This window comes from Sarcophilus harrisii, chromosome 2, assembly GCF_902635505.1.
Source record: "Sarcophilus harrisii chromosome 2, mSarHar1.11, whole genome shotgun sequence".
In the NCBI taxonomy this organism is placed as follows: Eukaryota; Metazoa; Chordata; class Mammalia; order Dasyuromorphia; family Dasyuridae; genus Sarcophilus; species Sarcophilus harrisii.
In genome coordinates this window covers 203,324,345-203,345,731 of record NC_045427.1, presented here as the reverse complement: position 1 = coordinate 203,345,731, position 21,387 = coordinate 203,324,345, and the positions used below count along the sequence as shown (strand labels likewise).

Here is a 21,387-nt window from a genome sequence, read left to right as displayed (position 1 = left end):
TATTATGTTTATGTGAAATAGACCAAGTAATACACACCGAAGGTCTAAGCTGTAGGTGACACAATTTTGAGCATCTTGAGGGAAAGACTAAAGACTTGCAAAAAAAAAAAAAAAATCTGGCATCTTATTATTAAGGCTATTTTATATTCTAGTATTTCTACTAGATAAATTCTAGTCTTAGTTTTTGCTAGGTAGGTCCCAAAAGGTCACTTTGCTCCTCAGGACTTCAGGACATCAATGTTGAGCTGGCTTTTGGGGTGTTGGGACATCAGGGTGCCTAGTTTCCAATCTCTCCACTTAAAATGGAGAACAAGCTCAGAGGCCAAGGACTATGGCCCATTTTAACTAGTTACATGTTGATGTTACTGAGGAAGTTAAAGCCCTCTTAATAATAATTTGTATCATCTATATTAAGCATTTTATGTTAGCATAGGTCCTATTATTATACCTATTTTTGCATTTGAGAAAACTGAGGCAAACAAATTAAGAGATCATTGATAATTTCCATAAGGTTGCACAGCCAAACCTCTAAAACTAGATGTGAACTCAGGGCTGCATCATTTTATACTCTTATAGACCACCATCATCTGAGACCAACCAGAAGCAATGGTATTAAATACATTGTCAGAAGAGAATAGGATGAGGCTGACTCGGGGCATTTTGAAGAAGCCCGGTTTTAGTTACAGAGACAATTGAAAATGATCTCTTTTTCATGGGGAGATTATATCAGCCAATCAGCTAAAACATTCTACCAAGGGCCCATTCATGAAAGAAATGTTCCTTCCTTACTTACATAAGCTAGGGCTTTTTGAAGGATTACTTTAGGAAGTTGTCAAAAAGATGTGTCACCAAACTAGGATTTGGAAAAACAATGAGAAACAGGAAACTGTGCTAGCTTTTCAGAAAACCAAGTAAAAAAATCACTTTAGTTTTTAGATAGGAAGAAAAGGATTTCCTAAGTTCATACAGGTTTTCAGCTGGAAGGGGCCCTAAAAATGGTTGATGAAATGACCTGGAAGTTCTCTTCCATATCTAAATCTAAGAACTCATAACTTAGATCAGCAGTTCTCAAATATTTTTGGAATCAGTACCACTAGTCTTACATTTTTGAAGACCACCTCCTCTTTGGGGTTAATGTGAGTTATATCTTCTGATATTTACCATAGTATAAATTGTCATTTATTATGAAATTAGTTTTGATTTCACTCATTCCCTGAAAGGATCCCCACAGGGCTCCTGAACCATCCTTAGAGAGCAACTAAACTGATCAGAGGACTTATGTTGGAATCTTTACAAACTGTTAAGCCATTGGAGTTGATAGAGACAATAATTATCTAATTTAGCATGGTTCAATATGATTGATTTGATCTTAGAAGGAGATATTTTGGGCCAGAACTTGAAACAAGATACTAAGTACAACTGACAAAATAATACTTGTGTTCACACCTCCCTTGAAGTTCTTAGGGCCAGAAAGCACTCTGGGAGATAACCCAGAATCCCATTCTCTCTAAAAGGAGGAGTTAACCTTTGGGAGATCATATATATAGAGGAAGCTCTTAGAGCTTGAAAGTTACTTGGGAACATTCTCAGGGGTTGGAGAGGAGCACTCTGGGAGGAAGCCTACAAGCCCTCTCTTGAAGGCAAGAGAGATTCATTGCGTCTTCCACTTTGGTCCTGACTGGAGTTGGAAGGACAAACCTTTGGATTTGGAGACATTTGGAGGAAGCTCTTGGAACCAAGCAGAGAGATAGGCCTGAGCTAACCGGGCTATACTGAAGGACACAATAAAAGATCTGAACTTTTATCAGCTGGCTGCGATTTTGGGTGATTATTTATTTTCAACTGAAACCTCCCCAAGAAACCCTCGCTCTCAGAGAGAACTTATATTATTATGTTATATTATTATTTTAAAGAACAAGAACTCCACAGACTTAGAAAGTTTAGGTAGTGTTGGGATGTGGGGAGAGAAAGGAAATTTAAAGAAAATTTTGCGGTGTTTCTGGGGGAGATATTTATTTGGTGAGGGGTGGCTTGGAAGACTACATAAAACAAGACAACAAAAAAGGTCAGCTCAGCGATGGGGAAACAACACAAAACTCATGACCGTGGTTTTGTTTTTTAATTGAAATTTGTGGAGCAGAGCACATAGGAATTGGTCCTAAGCCAAATTCTCAAGAGGAACTTTTGCGTAGAAAGAGGGCACATTTAAAAAAAAAAAAAAAAAAAAAAAAAGCTCCTGGGGGAAGACGGGATGGAGAGGGATGCGATGATGCTTATTCCCGCAGGTCTATGGGTGCATGTGCGCGACAGCGCTACAAAGAGCGCTGTCACCAGAACTTCCTTGGGGTGAGTGCCAATGCAAGAGAGAGAGAGCCTGAGAACTTCCGCGGGTGTGGGTGTGTATGTACAAGCGAGAACTGCCCAAGACTTCCTTCCGTGGGTGGGGGTGTCTCCCGATAAGGACCTCACGCCCTAACCCGCACCCGGCTTTCCCACACATAAAGTGGAAAAGAGAGGCAAGAGGTCTCCACCACATCCAGGCAGCACCACTTTCTAAAGAATTCTTCAGTCCCCCAACCCCCTTCCTGCTAACTCCAACACCCCGAGACTACATTTCCCAGCAAGCTCTTGGGGCGCTCGCGCTCTACAATTGACCCATTTCCCGGCCCGTCAGCAGCTAGGGGGGCCGGCCCAAGCGCCCAGGCGGCCGCTCCCTGCTGACTCGGAGTGTGGGCGGGGAGAGGAGGGCGGAGGGAAGAGGAGGAGGCGCCGTTGCTGCCGTTTGCCTCGGCAGCTGCCAGAGCCGGCACTGGTCCGCAGCAGGCTGCCGCCGACGCCGCCATGGACGAACAGGCGGGGCCCGGCGTCTTCTTCAGCAACAGTCACCCAGCGGCAGCCGCGGGTGTCAAGGGGCTCGGGCCGCTGGCTGAGGCAGCGGCCGCGGGCGACGGAGCGACTGCGGCGGCTGCGGCGCCTGCGGGGGCGGCCCGAGCCCAGTACAGCCTCCCAGGGATCCTGCACTTCCTGCAGCACGAGTGGGCCCGCTTCGAGGTGGAGCGCGCCCAGTGGGAGGTGGAGCGGGCGGAGCTGCAGGTAGAGACCCTCCCGGCCTGGCCCTCCTCCTCCCGCCTCTTTACTCCCTCCTCTCTCGCCCCGCCCCGGCTTCTTCCTCCCAACCTCCCGCCTGTCCCCTCCCCCTTCCCTCGGTTCCCGCCCACCCCGCCCGGAGAACCCCTTCACCTCGCCCCACCCACCCTGCCTCTACCTGCTCTTCTCCCCGGCTGCCCCTCCCGCCTAATCCAATGCGATAATGTTTGTAGAGCGCCGGGCTCGGTGCCTGGCATCTAGTAGGCATTTAATAAATGTCTTTTCCCTTCCTCTCCTCCCCAAGCATCTTCCCGACATTCATCTCCCGCCTCCTCTCCAACTCCTAGCTCCACTCTTCCCTTTTCAGTTGCAGTTAGGCAAAGAAGAACCGGCTACAGCCGAGGGGACCGCTCGGTTTCTAAGGGCTCCCGCCCCGCTCCTGGGGGCAAACGACCGAACTGTGTCAGTAGAGTTGAGGGGTCAGCGGATTTTGTTTTGTGGATATTTTTTTTTAAAGTTGGTTGGTTGCTTTTTCCGGTAGATTCTCTTCGTGAAAGAAAGGAATTGAACGGGCAGATGAAGTTGTATTAGGCTGTGACCAGAAGCAGGGAGCTGAAAAGAGAGGGAAAAAAAGTGGTGTTTTCAGAAATAGAAAATTCTTAGATCTTCCGATTTATGTCTTCTGCCGCAGTGCGTTTCACCCGTTGTTTTTAGATCTGAGGTTTTTGAATGTAATATCACTAGTCTACTGCGTTACTTAAGGGAGCCCTGATGTTGTTAAGATTTAAAAAGAAAAACACACAAACGTTCTTGGTGGCAAAATAACCTCTCCACCCAACAAAACATAAAACACGTTTTTGTGAAAATATTTTTTTTTTTTTCCAGATGGAGTTTTTAGTAGAAGAAAGTGGAGGTCTGTGAAAGTTAGTCATGTTACTGGGTATACGGTGCAAAGACTTGTTTGAAGATAAGATAGGTCCACTGAAGTTTTTTGTCTTAGAGTTTAATAATGAAATGTTAAGTGTTTACAGACTTTTCACACAGTGAATTTCTTTCTTGTGTCTTAAGTTCTGAGATTTTAGAAGGAGCTTTAATAACTGTACGTGGTCGAGTCAGGAATTGGGGACTGTATTTTAGATACAAAGAAGGGGAGAAAAAGAGGTTCTTGCTCTCAGAAAGTTCATTTTAATAGGAGAAAAATATACCAATAATTATAGAAAAGATAAAATAACTCCAGAGAAGGCTTAGAGGTAGCAGGGGAATGAGAAAGGCCTGTTGCAGAAAATGCGATTTGGTCCTCTTTATGCCTGCTGTGTCTTAGTCTGTGATTCCTTGATGATAGGGTATTTGCTTACGTGGGAAAAGCACAGTAGTACAGGGGAAACAGGACATGTTTTAAGGGCGCAAGACTTCTGTTCGAATCCTGTCTCTCTTATTTCCTGCCTTGTTATGGGCAAGTCACAACTTCTCTGAGCTTTATTCAACTTGAAAATGGGGTGTGTGGAGATTAAATGATCTGGCTTCTCTTGCAGCTCTAAATCTGCGATCCAACATATACAAGTTATTTCCTTGATATGAGTTCCTTGAATGCACAGCCTATCTCATTTTTTTTGACTTTGTAGCTCCTAGGCCATCCTGACGCGTAGGTGATTTATAAATGCTTGTTTATTGGATTATCTAAGGAATTGCCAACTGTTTCATGTTTCTTTCAAGACAACATTTCCTTAGTGTGGTCCCCAGTATAAGTATTAGTTGAAGTGCTCCCCATTGCTGCTTTTAAACAATATCTCATTCCCCAACCCTAAGCAACACGATCACTTAACTCAGTAACTTTTGTGTAGATATTTGCATTTTAGCTGGATGTAACTGAGCTAGCATATTGATTATTCAGTGTTGATCCTTTCACCTTTTGATTTGACTTTTTTTGGAGATAATCTCCCTACTTTCCTTTTTTCTCCCCTCCCTCACCCTTTAGAAGGACAGTAGCCATTCATTGGCTAGATCCTACCTACTGAATTGAGTAGAACTTTTTACCTGCTTTGTTTCCAGCCTTGGTTAATTCCATTCTAAATAGCTTAGTGGTCCCCTGCTCCAAAGACCTTCCCTTTTGGTTCTGCAATTAGTATGGATAACTGATTGGATAGCCATATTGCAACTCAAGAGTTCCCATGCTCTAAAAATCCAACAGCTTCAGCCCCCCCAGTAACAGGGATTTTGAACTTGCCATATCATGTTCTGTAGCAAATAATATTTAAAAGAATCTATGGATTTCTAGGTTTTTATTCTAAGTTCTGAAAAGGGTTTGTTTAGTTTTATGGAAATTGGGGAGGGGGAAAAAGCACCTAAGACTTATCTTAGATTTTAGTTTCTAGTTGGGGACTTGATCTTCATAATTCTTTGTAATTAATATTTGTTAATAAAAATATCAACTTTTGGATTTGTTGGATGAAAAAAGCATAAAGGGATATATTTTGTAAGCACTAATTTAATTTAAAATATATATATATATGTTTCAGGTAGGGCAGTTAGGTGGTACAGTGGATAGTCAGGAAGACTTGAGTTCAAATCCTGCCTGAGACACTACTTAGGTGACCCTGGTCAAGTCATTTAATCCCTACTCAAAAACTGGAGAAGTAAATGTAAAACTACTACAATATCTTTGCAAAAAACAAAAAAACCCATATGAATAGTTGGTCCACAAGATCACAAAGAATCAGATAAACCTGAACAACAAGGGAAAAGGGTATGCAAGATTCAATAATATAATTCAATAAACATTAAGTGCCTCCTTTATGCTGAGCAATGTGCTAAGTACTGGGCATGCAAAGAGGCAGAAGACAGTCCCTTCCCCCAGAGAGGAAGACAGCATGTAAACATATATATGAAGCAAGCTATATTACAGGATAAATAGAAAATTGTTTTTAAAAAGATGGGGGGAGAAGCACTGGAATTAAGAGGTGTACTTATTCTTGAAGAACATGGAATTTTAGTTGAAACTTGGAAGAGGTAGGTAATTAAAGTGGAGGAAAGAAAGTATTCTAGGGACAGGAATAACCAGGGAGAGTGCCACAGCTGAGAAAAGTGTTTTGTTGAGTGAACAGCCAGAAGGCTAGTGTTAAACAAGATTGAAGAGTTTGTGTTGGGAAGTAGGGTATAAGAAGACTGAAAAGGTAGAAAGGGACTAGATTGTGAAGGGCTTTAAATGTCAGACTGGGCATTGTAGTTTTGATGGGATAATAAGGTTAGAAGTTAGATTGTATGAAGTTAAAAGAGTGAAAGGAGAGAAAATGGGAGCACATTGTGGATGGCTTTTTGAAGATTTTAGTTACAAAGCACAGAAAAGAAGATAATTAGTAAGGCTGGAAAGGTCAGGTGAGGGTTTTGCCTTTTTTTCCAGGGTAGGGGAGTCATGGACATGTTTGTAAAGCAGAAGGAAAACTGGTAGAAGAGGAGAGATTGAAATAAGTGAAAGAGTAGGCATGAGAAAGGGAACAGACAAATCTGTTGGAGGAGTTGGGTTCAGAGAAGTTGAATTTGGTAAAGAGTGAGTCGAGTACATCATGTGATATAAGTGGAGATAGTCATAAAAGGCATCAGAATGATAGAGATGAGAAAGAAAAGAGAAAAGAGAGATAGATCATGGTTAATACACTCAATTTTTTCAATAAAATATGAGACAAAGTTCTCATCTGAAAGTAGGGAAAGAGGAATCATGGAAGATTTGAGGGGGAATGAAAAAGTTAAGAAGTCTTTGTAGCAGAATGTGATTGTGGGTTGATTAGGGAGGTATAATGGAATTGCCCAGCAACAGTAAGGACCTATTTGGAGGTTATGTAGCATAAATATGTATTAGATCCAGTCAGAATGATGGTATGATTTTTCTCCTTTTTAATTCAAAAACTTATGTATAGTTGTGAAGGCAACAAATCTGAAAGTGATCCTCAGCTGAAGCTTTTGCTGGGCATAATCTGCAATATGATAAGGGGGTTAGAAGAAGAAAAGAGAGGAAAGTGAAGAGTTGAGTTGGTTTACCAAGGAGTCAAGATGGGTAGAAGAGAAGAGAATGCCTAGTGCAGGGGAGATGGCCTCAAGAGAGAAATGAGGGGTTATGATGAGGATGAAGAATAGGATTATATAGGGGAAGTAAAAAGGAGACACATAAGCCTAAAGATTATGATTAAAGGGATTTCAGAGATGAACATAAGAGATGGTACATTTGTAGGTGATGGAATATCCAGAATATGACCATCTTTTTTGTATAGCTTTTATTAGGATCAAGTTGTAGTTCTTGGGAGATACTGGTTAGAGTTTTTGGAATAGAATCACTATCTTATCTCTCTACCTACTTACCTATCTATAACTATATTGAAGTCACCTAATGTGAGGACAGGAGTTGGGGAGAAAAGAAAAATTGCAAGCCAAACTTTTAATTCATTGAGAAAGGAAGGGGAGTGACCTGTATGCAAACAATAGTGATCCACATTTTGAGTGGGTGATAGAAATAAGTAGTATGAACCTCAAAAAAAAAGAGAGGTTACTGAGTGATAGAAGAAAGGGGAGAATGTTCATCTTTGAATGGAGGGAGCCAGTCTTCTATCTTCAAAGGACAGGTACAGAAATGGAAAGCCTGAAGTCAAAGGAAAGAGGTTGTTCATCTTTACACTGAAGGCTCTTTACATCCAAATTGGGAGATTGCTTTGTTGGCAGAAGGTGGCGAGCAGTAAGATGCCTTGAGGTGGTACAGATAGAAATGGTTGCTTTGGGGTGGCTTGACTCTTAGCAGGCTTTCCTCAGGGAACATATTGTTCTGAGCAGGAGATGATGGAAGGCACAAAGTGCTAGCACATGGTCTAAGGACTTCTCACCTGAGGAGTCTGGCTGTGAAGCAGCAGCAGGAAGTGCTAGATTCCCTGTGCAAACAGAAGACACCTGGCCTGACCTCTAATAATAAAGCTTCTTGCCCTTAAAGAGCTTATATTTTCATTGGGGAATGGAAGATGAGTTGGAAATCAGAGTATAAGTACAGAAGTGAGATTTAATTTTTTCGGTCTGGTATTGTGGTTTCATTGGTGTGATAAGATTTCTACCCATTATCCCATATTGCCTTTATAAATACAAAATTCTTTCAAAGGGAGAGTGCTTACAGCTGGAAGGAAAAGTAAAGGTATGATATAGGAAGTGACATTTGAACTGTGTTTTGAAGGAAGCTTCAGATTGTAAGAGATGATGCTGAGGGGAGAGAGAAAATGCATTCTAATCATGGTGGACAACTTATGCAAAGGCATGGAAGTGGGAGGTAAAATGTCATGTGTTATGAATGTGTACTGTGCTATTTTGACACGGAGAGTATATAAAGGGATTAAGATGGTAATGTGAAAGACTGACAAAGTAGTTAGGAGCTGGATTGTATTGGACTTTAAATATCCAGGTGAAGAGTTTATATTTTATTTTAGAAGTCCTAAGGAACAGTTGATGTCTTAGCTCAGATGCTTAACTAGCTGTGTGACTGGGCAAGTCATTTAAATAAATCTATGCACCTCATTTGTTCTCATTTGTAAAAAGGGTGTTAGGCTTTCTAAATCTATGTTCTTATCAGAATAAGAGAGATGTGATAAAGTAGAATCAACTTCTAAGTAACTAATTAGATATAGGAGTTGAGGAAGAGGAAAGAGAAACTACATTTTCCAACTTGGGTCACTGGAAGGATGGTGATTGCATCAATATAAACAAGGTAGTTTAGAGTAGAAATCAATTGATTATCTAATACTACTTTTCTTTCCTGGTTTACCGTAATCATACTTGAAAACATGTATGCTCTGAGCGTAGATCAATCTTGTGAATTATCTATAACAAATTTAAAATTTAGGCTGAGACCCTTCTTTTTTGGTTTACATTCTACAGTCCACTAGTTTCAGTTAAACAATAAAAGTCAATTTTGAATTATTCTTAGTAAAATAAATGTTTTTAAAAATTATATGTGCCATCAAGCTATATAAGGGACTGAATATGTAACTAGTTTTTCTATTATCATGTATAATTAAGTGTAAGCTATATCATTCTTTAAAAATCTATAAAATTTTCATCTTGCATTTATAATGTTTTGGATTTTTCCTTTGAAAAACAATGGAAAGCACTTGTATGTTAGAGTATTGAGGTCATTTGGTATCTTATTTTTAAGCTTTTACTTTCTTAGAAGTCATTATTCTCCAAAGTAGTAAAACAAACAAACAAACAAACACCTTTCAGATTAAGGCTAATTGTTTCTTTGGAATCTGTCTTTCCTCCTTTTTCAAGTTGCCATGGCAAAGTAGAAGTGCAAAGTGCCATCATATTCCTTCCTTCTTCATTCAGCCTTAGGGAGTAGAGTACACTATGTTGAAATTGTCTTTATTATTTTTTTCCTTCTATTTTAGTTATTCAAGAACCTCTGGCTACTTTTGGTTTGCAGAATAACTGAATTTGATGGGGAAGATAAGATAAAAATTTTCCCTAAAGTCTTAATTGGAGCAGAAGTGTGGCAATAACACAGAATGTAGCAGAAACGTGGCTCAGGGTAGATAGCATGGACTTTGGATGCTTAAAAATAAGCCTGTGTGACATTGAACAAACAATTTTGTCTCCTTGCACCTCAGTTTTGCTTATTTATCAAAAGAGGGCTTTGGATTAGGTAGTCCCTTCGATCTTGCCCAACTCAACATTGATGAGACTGTTAAACCTAATCAACAAATAACCTCTGACCATGTCATTCCTCTGCTCAATAAGCTTCAATGACTTGCTTTTGCTATTAACTGTAGTTAGTTAACTTTCTTTTGTTAACATTTAATACCCTTCACAATCTAGGTCCAGTTTATCTTTCCTGGTTGATTGTACTTTACCCTTCCTTATTTACCCTGCTGTATTTTTTTCCCCCAGACATGACAATTCACTTCCAGACTCTGCACCTTTGCACAGGCTCTGGCCCCATTATCTGGAAAACTTTCTTTTCATCTCTTTTCCTTAAAACCAAAGATGTCAAATACCCATACTGCCTATTACACTCCCTTATGCAGCTGCAGTATAATTAAAATATAATTGGGAAGTATTTAACAAAATAAATAAAAATATATTAAAACATAATTAATATTACATTTTAAAACTAAGTATGCAGCCCACAGAAATTCTTATATCTGTTTGGTGGTCTTCTTTGAGGTTGACATTATTGCCTTAGAACCATTAGCTTCATTCATAAGTCACCTGGATTAACAGGTGACTTCTCTCTCCTCACTAAACTAATTGCATTTGTTTATCTTTGTAAATAGCTAGAGCATTTGTTGTTTGCTTTGTGCTGTGCTAGCTCTATGTATATATTATTTACCCCAGGTTTCCCTGTCTCCTCTATGAGCTTCTTAAGCAGAAAATTTTTTTTCTTGTTGTTCTTTCTGTTCCTAATACCAAGACAAAATCTGACAGTTAATAGGAACTTAATAAATGCTTGTTGAATTGGATTTCTATCTGTAGAAATTTTGTTGGGTACTTGTGGTGCTGGGCACATCTTTTAACCTTGTTCTCCAGAATTGTAGGAACAGCTCCTTAATTTAGGAACCAGTTGTATCATCTAAATTAAAGGAAAGAGTGTGGGCAGAAGCAGTCTTTTGTCATGGAGTGAAGCGTTTTAAACCATTTGGGGTCACATAACTGAATGGGGGGGAAGGGTAAGGGGGGAAGGGGGGGTTGCAAAAAATTTGGCAACAGTAAAAAGTATCAAATTTTCTGCCAAGATTTAATTCTTTATAAAAGCTTTTTGTTTTCAAAATACATGCAATGATAATTTTCAACATTCACCCTTAAACCTTACGTTGCAAATTTTTTCCCTTCTTTTCTCCCCTCCCCTAAGATAGAAAGTAATCCAATATAGGTTAAACATGTGCAATTCTTATAAATATATTTCATTCATTTTTTTTTTTTTTTTTTTTTTTTGCTGAGGCAATTGGGATTAAGTGACTTGCCCAGGGTCACACATCTAGGAAATGTTAAGCGTCAGAGGTCAAATTTGAACTCAGGTCTTCCTGACTTCAGGGCTGGTGCTCTATCCACTGCACCACCTAGCTACCCCTCTAAATATATTCCACAAAATGAGTGTGGAGCACAACATAGGATTTTCATTCTTTCTGTATTGTTTGCTTGCATTTTTGTTTTCCTTCTCAGATCTTTTTTTTTCTTTCTAGATCCACTTTTTCTTGTGCATCAAGATAACTGTATAAATATATATATATATATATATACATACATATATTGGATTTAACATATTTTAACATACTTAACATGTATTGCACTACCTGCTATCTGGGGAGGGAGTGGGGAGAAGAAGGGGAAAATTTGGAACAGAAGGTTTTGCAAGGGTCAGTGTTGAAAAATTACCCATGCATATGTTTTGTAAATAAAAAAGCTATAACAATATATATATATATATATTTCCACATTATAATGTTGCAGAAGAAAAATCAGATCAAAAGGAAAAAAAACATGAGAAAGAAAAAAAGCTAATTAGAATAACAAAAAAGATGAAAAATATTATGCTTTGATCCACATTTAGTCTCTATACTTCTCTTTTGGATGCAGATAGATGATTATCACAGGTCTGTTGGAATTGCCTCAAATCTCTTCATTGTTGAAGAGAGCCAAGTCTATTACAATTGATCATCATGTAATCTTGTTGTGTACAATGTTCTCTTGGTTCTGCTCTACTTAGCATCAGTTCATTTAAGTCTTTACAGGCTTTTCTGAAATCAGTCTGCTCACAAGATTTAATGCTTTTTTTTTTTTAATAGCTTTTTATTTACAAGACATGCATGGGTAATTTTTCAGCATTGACCCTTGCAAAACTTTCTGTTCCAACTTTTCCTCTCCTTCCCCTTTCCTCCTCTAGGTAGCAGGTAGACCAATACATGTTAAATATGTTAAAGTACATGTTAAATACAATCTATGTATACATATTTATACAGTTATCTTGCTGCACAAGAAAAGTCGGATTTAGAAATAAGATAAAAATAACCTGAGAAGGAAAACAAAAATGCAAGCAAACAAAAACAGGAGTAGAAATGCTATGTTGTAATCCATATTTATTTCCCACAGTCTTTTCACTGGGTGTAGCTGGTTCGCTTCATTATTGAACAATTGAAACTGATTTGGTTCATCTCATTGTTGAAAAGAACCACGTCTATCAGAATTGACAAGATTGACTTCTTTATTTAAAAAAACCTAAGCATATCTATCTCATTATTATGCATATTTGCTTTCATCTTTAATAAATGGTAAAATTATATATATGCAAAGAATTGCTTTAAGATAAATTTATGTTATTAGTAAACTTTTGATTTGTGTATCTATCATGTCTATCTGCTCAGAGTTGCTAGTGGAAAAAGATTAAGAAAGCCCTGCTTTTATAGAGCATTGATTTCCAATTTTGGGTAAAGATTTACAATTTGATAGTCAAGGAGGACATGAGGAAAGATCTCTTTAAATCTCGAAGTAACAAAGCACATACAATCTGAGATACTTTCTCCATCCATCTATTGGACAAGAGAAGGCTCTGATAATTAGGAAACCTTCCTTCTTTCATTACATTTCATATGCCTTCTCTCTGCAGATACAGTGGCAGTCAAACATGTCTAGATGCATCAAAGTTGGTTTGCCTGCTGCTTTTAGCAAGTGATAGCATTAAATACACCATATTTCTCAAGTTGTTGTAATATAGTATAACATGAATTTGCTATAATACAAAAACTATCAGATTTGGATTAAGAAAATCTGATTTCTCATTTCAACTTTGCTGTGATTGTGACTGAGGAAAATCACCACACATTTTTTACCCCATCACTTTGTTCATCTGTAAAAAGAAGCCTTTAGTTTTGAATGTGTGTCTTAACCAGATGTTGTGATGAAATTCCTTAGGCACAGAAAGGTGACCTGGTATCTCTTAATTAACATTGTTTTAATTTAGTTGGGAAGATAGCATAAATATAATGTAGAAAAATCAGAATGATTATTTCTTTAAACTTCTTAGAATCTAAGAATATAGAGAATAAGATTGAGGAGGGAATGAAATCAAAGTGTAGTTATGTGCATATATTTAAAGAGGTTCATGAATGGTGGATTTTGAATGAGAGTTTGAAAAATATGTTAATAAGCCAGAGCTCCACAGGCCTTGTGCCTAAAATATATAGTCTTCAGGGAAGCCAAAATGTATGAAATATTATACACCAGAGAAATACTTTATTTCTTAAAGCTTGATGCCAACAAATGCATCTTCATTATAATTAATACTGGCTTTCTAGTCCTTAGCATTCTGCCCCAGACACTTTTATAATTCATTTGTATCTTATCCTTTAATACTTAGAACATCTACAGGATACCCTAGATTTTTTTGGTACTCACCCAATAGTGCCAAGGACATGTGTGTAGAAAAGTCATTTATGAGTCAGTATGCTTCTGTTCTCTTCAGAAAATTAGTTAACAGGTACAGGAAATCAATAGCGTACCACTAAATTTTGTCCACATTCTTGACCTCTTTATGCTCCAGGAAAAGTACAATCATTTAGGGACATTTTATTAACAACATAATATTTCATTTTGCCTTTTTCTAGGTTAGCCTAATATAAAAGATCATGTTTATTGGTAAAATCCGTGTTTATCTCAAAAGGCATGTAGAGAAAGAGAGAGCGCTAAAGCATATATTAAGCACTTATGCTCTGGAGATAGGAATACAAATAAATAACATGGTACTTTTGAGGAGCTTATGTTCTAATAGACATAAAGGGGAATTGGACAAAGTGTGGTGAGGAGGAGATATCTACAAGGGGAATGGAGTGAGTTGACAAAGAAGTGAGAGTGAAGATGAGTATGGCTGATAAACCCCTCCTGGCCAGGAGCTCCCCATTGAGGATAAGAACTGAGGTGGAGGTATGGGGATGCCATGCCTCAGATAACTCTAGTTTCCTGGAATCTATTATCTTTTATGAATTTATTTAATCCTTTTATGAAAGTATCAATTTTCAACTTCTTATATAACAAGTTTTATAAACTACTTGCATTAAAATAAAACTCCCTCTTGTTTATTGGAATAACTCTAGTTAAATATAAGGGAATGAAGTTCTGATAGTCTAGACTTTGATAAATAAGTTCATAGCCACTTTTATAACTTGTACAAGCTGAACTTCTATTCTCTCTGTAGCAGGGTTACTTCACTCCTTTTTTGTGTCTTGGACCCCTTTAGCATTCTGGCGAATCCTCTGTAGCTATTCTCAAAGTAATTTTTTTCAGTAGCATTTTATTTTTCCAAATACATGCAGAGAGGTAGTTTTCAACATTCACATTTGCAAAATCTTGTGTTCCAGAATTTTCTTCTTACTTTCTCCCTGTTTCCTCCTTAAGATAGCAATCAATTTGTTATAGGTTAAACATGTGCAATTCTTCTAAATACATTTCCATATTTGTCATGCTGTGTGAGAAAAATCCATCTAATCAAAAGGGGAAAAAAAAAAAACCCATGAGGAAAAAAAGCAAACAAATAACAACAAGGTGAAAATACTGTGCTTTGGACCACCTTCAGTCTCCATAGTTCTCTCTCTGGCTGTGGATGATACTTTTCATCCCAGTCTATTGGAATTGCCTTGAATTGTTGAAAAAAGCCAAGTCCATCACAGTTGATCATCATATAATCCTCTGGTTGCCGTATGCAGTGTTCTCTTAGTTCTGCTCACTTGACTCTGCATCAGTTCATGTAGGTCCTCCTGGCTTTTCTGAAATAATTGCTTATCATTTCTTATAGAACAATAATATTCCATTACATACATATACCGTAATTTATTCAACCATTCCCCAACTGATGGATATTCAAAATAATTTTTAAATGCCTAAAATAATAGACAGGATTCCAAAGGAAACCAATTTTGTTGAAATGTAGTTACCAAAATATTAACGAAAATAAATTCACTCAGACAATTTTCAGATGAAGAAATTGAAACTTTCTAGTCACATGAAAAGATGCTCCAAATCATTATTGATCAGAGAAATGCAAATTAAGACAACTCTGAGATACCACTACACTCCTCTTAGATCGGCTAAGATGACAAGAAAAGACTAGGACTAATGTTGGAGGGGATGTGAGAAAACTGGGACACTGATACATTGTTGATGGAATTGTGAACACACCCAGACATTCTGGAGAGCACTTTGGAACTATGCTCAAAAAGTTATCAAACTGTGCATACCCTTTGACCCAGCAGTGTTACTACTGGGCTTATATCCCAAAGAGATATTAAAGGAGGGAAAGGAACCCACATGTACAAAAATGTTTGTGGCAGTCTTTTTGTAATGGCTAGAATCTGGAAATTGAATGGATGCCCATCAATTGGAGAATGGCTAAATAAATTGTGGTATATGAATGTTATGGAATATTATTGTTCTGTAAGAAATGACCAGCAGGATGATTTCAGAAAGGCCTGGAGATCCTTAATGTGAACTGATGCTAAGTGAAATGAGCAGAACCAGGAGATCATTATACATGGCAACAACAAGACTATATGATGATCAATTCTGATGGACGGGTCTCTCTTCAACAATGAGATGATTCAAACCAGTTCCAATTATTCAGTAATGAAGATAATCAGCTACACCCAGAGAAAGAACTATAGGAGAGTGTACCACAACATAGCATTTCTACTCTTTTTGTTATTGTTTGCTTTTCCTTCTCATATTTTTTTTCTTTCTTTCTAGATCTGATTTTTCTTGTATAGCAAGATAACTATAAATATGTATACATATATTAGATTTTTTTTAAAAAAAGAAAGGAAAATAAGTTCACTGACCCCAGATTATGAACATCTTTTCTGTGCCTTTCTAGAATTTAATCCAGACTTTTTGTATAGAATATTCTTTACTCTATTAATCATTTTAATTGCTCTTTTCTGATTGTATTGAGCTTGAGGATTAGTGATGAGAACTGCAGCTTTATTTTTTATGTGTACAAGTGTGGGATAAGTTTTTTTCACTTTTTATTTTGAATACTCTTAATGATACCTAGCATGTTTCAGTCCCTTTGTCCACAAACATTTATGTGAGGGTTAGTTTACCCTAAATATAAGTCATCTCCATTTATTTATTTTTAGTATCTGTGTACCAGTTTATATTTGAGGACTTGGAGGTTTTTTAAAAAATGAAATTTTCATTTCAAGGAACTTTTATTTTATTGGGGAGCAACAACATATACATAAGTCAGTGTATAATATTTATAAGTTTAATATGAGTGGTGTTACTAATAACTGGGGGGAAAAAAGAAGGGCTTCTTGTAGTAGGGGAGAACTTGAGTTGAATTCTGAAAGAATCATTAGGTTAAGGTGAAGAGAGAGGGAATTCTAGGTTATGATGCAGGAGATGGAATGTCATGTATGTGTACAGTGGACAAAATAATATACAATAGCCTTGAAAAGTAGGGTGGAGTTATTTTAAGTAGAACTTTAAATGCTAAATAGAGGAGTTCTTATTTTATTTTAAAGGTGTTTGAGAGTCCCTGAAGCTTCTTGAATAGCTTCAGACCAATAATTTGTGAAGTTTATGTATTAAGTTTTTCAAACTTATGAGGTAGGCAAGTGTTAACATTCATTTGCATATTTTCTGTTCACTCAACAGCTTTGTATTTTGATCATATAGTTTACTCTTGCCTGTTTGACATTTTAATACTCAGAAAAGATTAGTCATTGCAGATCAATGTTTTCAATGTTTTTCCCTTTTATAGGTCATTTAGGAAAAAAAATGCAATTAAGACCAATCCCCTGAAAGGACCCCATTATTATACTGCTTCTTCCAGAGATAGTCTTTTTATAGGACAGAACATATAATTTTAAAGCATCAAAAATCTTAGAAGTCATCTATTTTTAAACCCCACATTTTGCAGAAGAACAGTCACTTTTTATTTTCTAGTAATTCAATCGTGTATCCCTAGGGAAACAGTGTCATCAAATTCATAAGCTTTTGAATGTGTTTTTTTTTTTTTTTTTAAGAACTTTTAATATATAACTTGGCAGAGATGGCCAAGGGTTAGAGTGCTGTACTTGGAGCCATGAAGACCTGGTTTCAAGTGCTGCTTTGGTCAGTATTAGTTATGTGCCTTGGGCAAATAACTTCATTTCTCAAACTCAGTTTCCTCATCTGTAAAATTGGCACAATAATAGCATTACTTTTCCTCACCACCCCAGGGTATTAGTGAGGATAAAATTAAGTAATGTTTGTAAATATCTTTGCTAATCTGAAAACACTATATGGATGCTAGCCATTAAAGGCTTTATAAAAGTCTAACCAATACTTCTTGTTTATCTGTTTATCTCTTTAGTGTCCCCTATAGTTTTGTTTTTTGTTTGTTTTGTTTTGTTTTTAAGCCAGAAGTGTATTAGTTGATTCTAAGCTTGAACCTTGGATAATTAAAGGTTGAATTGAAAACTATTATTTATAACTTTTTACCTTGTTTGTCAGTTTGACAGAAAAATTTATCAACTTTAAAAATGTAGTATCAATAACATTTAATTAGCCTTTGAGAGAAATTCCAGTATTTCCTCGTCTTAGTGTAGTTTTAACTTATTAAGACTTTGGAGACACCCTATTTTAAATTAAAAAGCTCTTAGTTATGACATATTTCTGTAGCCAAATTAAATGTGATTGTATAATTTTTATCTTATGTTAGGAGCCAAGAACCAATTTAAGGAATCCATCTGCTTGTAATTGTTGCTTCAGTTCTCTTTGCCCCCAAATGTTCCCTTGCTGCTGACTGAGAATTCAAGTTTGTTCTGAGAGATGGAAGAAAGGGCATATCAGCTATGTTTGTGATTGGGGTAGGAAAGGGAGGAGACAATACTTGGAGAAGAAATGAAATGTGTTTTTATATGAACCCTGGAGGAAAAATAAGGACCAAAAATGAATGAGAATTTAATTGCCATCCTGCCCTAAAGCCTTATTCCTATTAATTTTTCTAGCTACCAGTGACTTACCTTTTTCTGAATAATGTAATACTTACTCTCTGTATCACTTATTTTGGCACTGAGTCCTGGATGAGATTATAGAAGCAATCTAATTTATTACATACATTTCTTAAGTACTTTCTATGATACTATTGTTATGTAAGTATTTAATGTATATATGAAAAGTATCATCATTTGGCATAGCAGTTCTTACCCGGGGTACAGGGACCTCTGGATGGATGCCGGGGGTCCATGAACTTGAATGGGAGGGTTGGAAAATCTTTATTTTCACCAAAATTTAACTAAATTTTTTTCAATTCCTTCAATTATCCAAGAACATTATTTTTCTAAGAGGTCATTTGGCTTTACAAGACTTCTAAAAGAGTCCATGATACAAAAAAGGTTAAGAACTTTGATATAACCAAAAAAACTTTGGATTTGGAGATTTCATTTGAATTCCAGTTTTTGCTGTATATACTAAGTTTGTGATGTTGGGAAAAATTTCTTAATTTCTCTGGGTCTCAGTTTTTTTATCTGTAAAATGAGATTAGATTGGATTAGATGATCTTTAAGGTCTTTTCCATATCTGAATCTTAACTTCTGGTGCTAAGGATGACCGGATGGTCATGTAGCAAAAGAAGTAACATGTTTGAATAATTCCATTCAGTGCTACACTGGTTTCCATAAAATACTAAAAGAACCAGAGGAAAGTCTCTGCATGTAAGATCCATCCTTTTTTTTTTATAAAGGAGTAAAGAGAAAGATTTATAAATAAGATTTGACATAGGATTAGGAGTATGAATAGATTGTATTATTTACATCAGAGGAAGGAATATTCATAATTTGTTGTTATTCAGTTATTTTTCAGTTGTATCTGACTCTTCATGACTCTATTTGAATCTTGGCACAAATATTGGAGTGGTTTCCCATTTCTTTCTCCAGCTCATTTTATAGATGAGGGAAATGGAGGGAAAACAGCATTGATTCACTTGCCCAGAGTTACACAGCTACTATCTGAGGCTAGATTCGAACTCAGGAAGATGAATCTTCCTTACTCAACCACCTTGTTGCTCATAGCCATACTAATGATAACCAGAGATTTATTGGGATATTGAAATACTGAATCTAATTTGGTAAACTTTTTTTCTTTTTATCAGTTCTTTGGTTAAATTACCTTCATTTCCAAACATATTCTTCCCCTACTAAATGAGCTATTCCTTTTTAATAAAGATTTAAAAAAGAAAAAGGGAAAACAGTACAACAAAATGAACTAATTTATCTCTATTGGTTCAGTTTGAACACATTTTCTTCCCCTCCTCCCTCAACATAGTTCTTCACTTCTGCAAAGAAAAGAGGGAGGGTATATTTCTCAACTCTTCTCCCCCAGTAAAGTAAGTATAATTGCATAATATTTAGCTTTGATGTTTGTTTGTTTTTTTCCAATTTATACTGATGTAGTTATTGCATATATTGTTTTCCTTGTTCTTGGCAAGCATTTCTTTTCTTTTTTTTTTTTTTTTTTTTGCATCTCTTTTTTTTAATAGCTTTTTATTTACAAGTTATATGCATGGATAATTTTTCAGCATTGACAGTTGCAAAACCTTTTATTCCAATTTTTCCCCTCCTTCCCCTCTCCCCTCCCCCAGATGGCAGGTAGATCAATACATGTTAAAGTATATGTTAAATACAATATATGTATACATGTCTATGCAGTTATTTTGCTGCACAAAAAGAATCGGACTTTGAAATAGTGTACAATTAACCTGTGGAGGAAAACAAAAATGCAGGCGGACAAAAATAGAGGGATTGGGAATTCTATGTAGTGGTTCATAGTCATCTCCCAGAGTTCTTTTGCTGGGTGTAGCTGGTTCAATTCATTACTGTTCTATTGGAGCCGATTTATTTCATTTCATTGTTGGAGAGGGCCACGTCCATCAGAATTGATCATCATATAGTGTTGTTGAAGTATATAATGATCTCCTGGTCCTGCTCATTTCACTCAACATCAGTTCATGTATGTCTTTCTGAAATCATCCTGCTGGTCATTTCTTATAGAACAGTAATATTCCATAATATTCATATACCACAATTTATTCAGCCATTCTCCAGTTGAAGGGCATCCACTTAGTTTCCAGTTTCTGGCCACTACAAAGAGGGCTTGGCAAGCATTTCTTAGGCATACAAGATGCATCAGGTATTGTGTTACTTACAGAGACCAAAAGAGACTGAGGTTCTGAGCATCCATAAAACATTCATTAAAAGGAAACTTTCTAAGATTGGAATAAACAGTTCTTATTAAACTTACTTTGATTAATTCATAGTTGTCAGTAGTAGTATGCTTTTGAAATGTTGCTTAGTTAACTATTAACAACTTCTCAAAGCTTGCTCTGAATGGAATAGTGAAGGCAGCCTTGGAGGTGAAAAATTCTTTGGGGTGATGATAAAGTACTGGAAGAAGAGAGGAGAGGTTGAGAGGGTAGTCTTGGAGCCTATGTGACTACTTTTTAGTTCTTATGCCTTCTAGTAGTAAAAATATAACTAATATTAGAAGTGGTATTTTGAATGGTGGAGCCAAAATGGTGGAATAGCAGAATGTAAACACAGTGAATTCTCTCCCCAAAGAGATCTAGAAAATGCACCACACAGAATCCTGATGGGAAATTTACATAAAATCTTAGAGTTGTCTTTCCAGCCAAGATAAGGAGGTAGAGACAGAGGTGTGTGGTTACTAATGACAAGATCTGTGCAGTAGCAAGCACTCTAGTGAGCAAAGAGATGCCATGTAATGAACTTAAGTCTAGGTCCCAGACCCATATGGGGCATCTCGTTATACCTTGTTATCATAATGGACACGGATGCTAACTAATAGCTTTATTGTCCAGTACTTTTTAGATTAGAAATCAGGGTGAACTGAGAAGGGGATATTTGTTCCTAGATATTAGGAACAGTGGAAGGCTCTGAGCAATATACTAGAAAGGGACAAGTTCATTTATTTATTTTTTATTTTTATTTTCTATTTTTTTGACAATTACAAAACTTTTTATTCCAATTTTTTCCCTCCTTCCCCCAGCCCCTCTCCCAGATGGCAGGTAGATTAGTACATGTTAAAGTATATGTACATATACTTTACAATATATGTACAATATATGTATAAATGTCCATACAGTTATTTTGCTGCACAAGAAGAATCAGACTTGATTAATGTACAATTAACCTGTGAAGGAAAACAAAAATGCAGGCGGACAAAAATAGAGGGATTGGAAATGCTGTGTAGTGGTTCACACTCGTTTCCCAGAGTTCTTTCACTGGGTGT

At 36.8% G+C, this 21,387-nt stretch overlaps 1 protein-coding gene across 2 annotated transcripts in view; it reads left to right on the top strand.

Annotated features, from left to right (window-relative positions):
• Positions 1–2,728: 2,728 nt before the first annotated feature.
• STRN (striatin) overlaps positions 2,729–21,387 on the top strand; it is a 141,593-nt gene continuing 122,934 nt past the window's right edge. Inside the window, exon 1 of one of the 2 annotated variants that reach the window (XM_031951268.1) lies at positions 2,729–3,093. In XM_031951268.1, coding sequence (XP_031807128.1) covers positions 2,842–3,093 — 252 coding nt within the window. In that variant the 5' untranslated portion in view covers positions 2,729–2,841. The remainder of the gene's footprint in view (positions 3,094–21,387) is intronic. The other variant, XM_031951269.1, reaches the window with a different exon arrangement.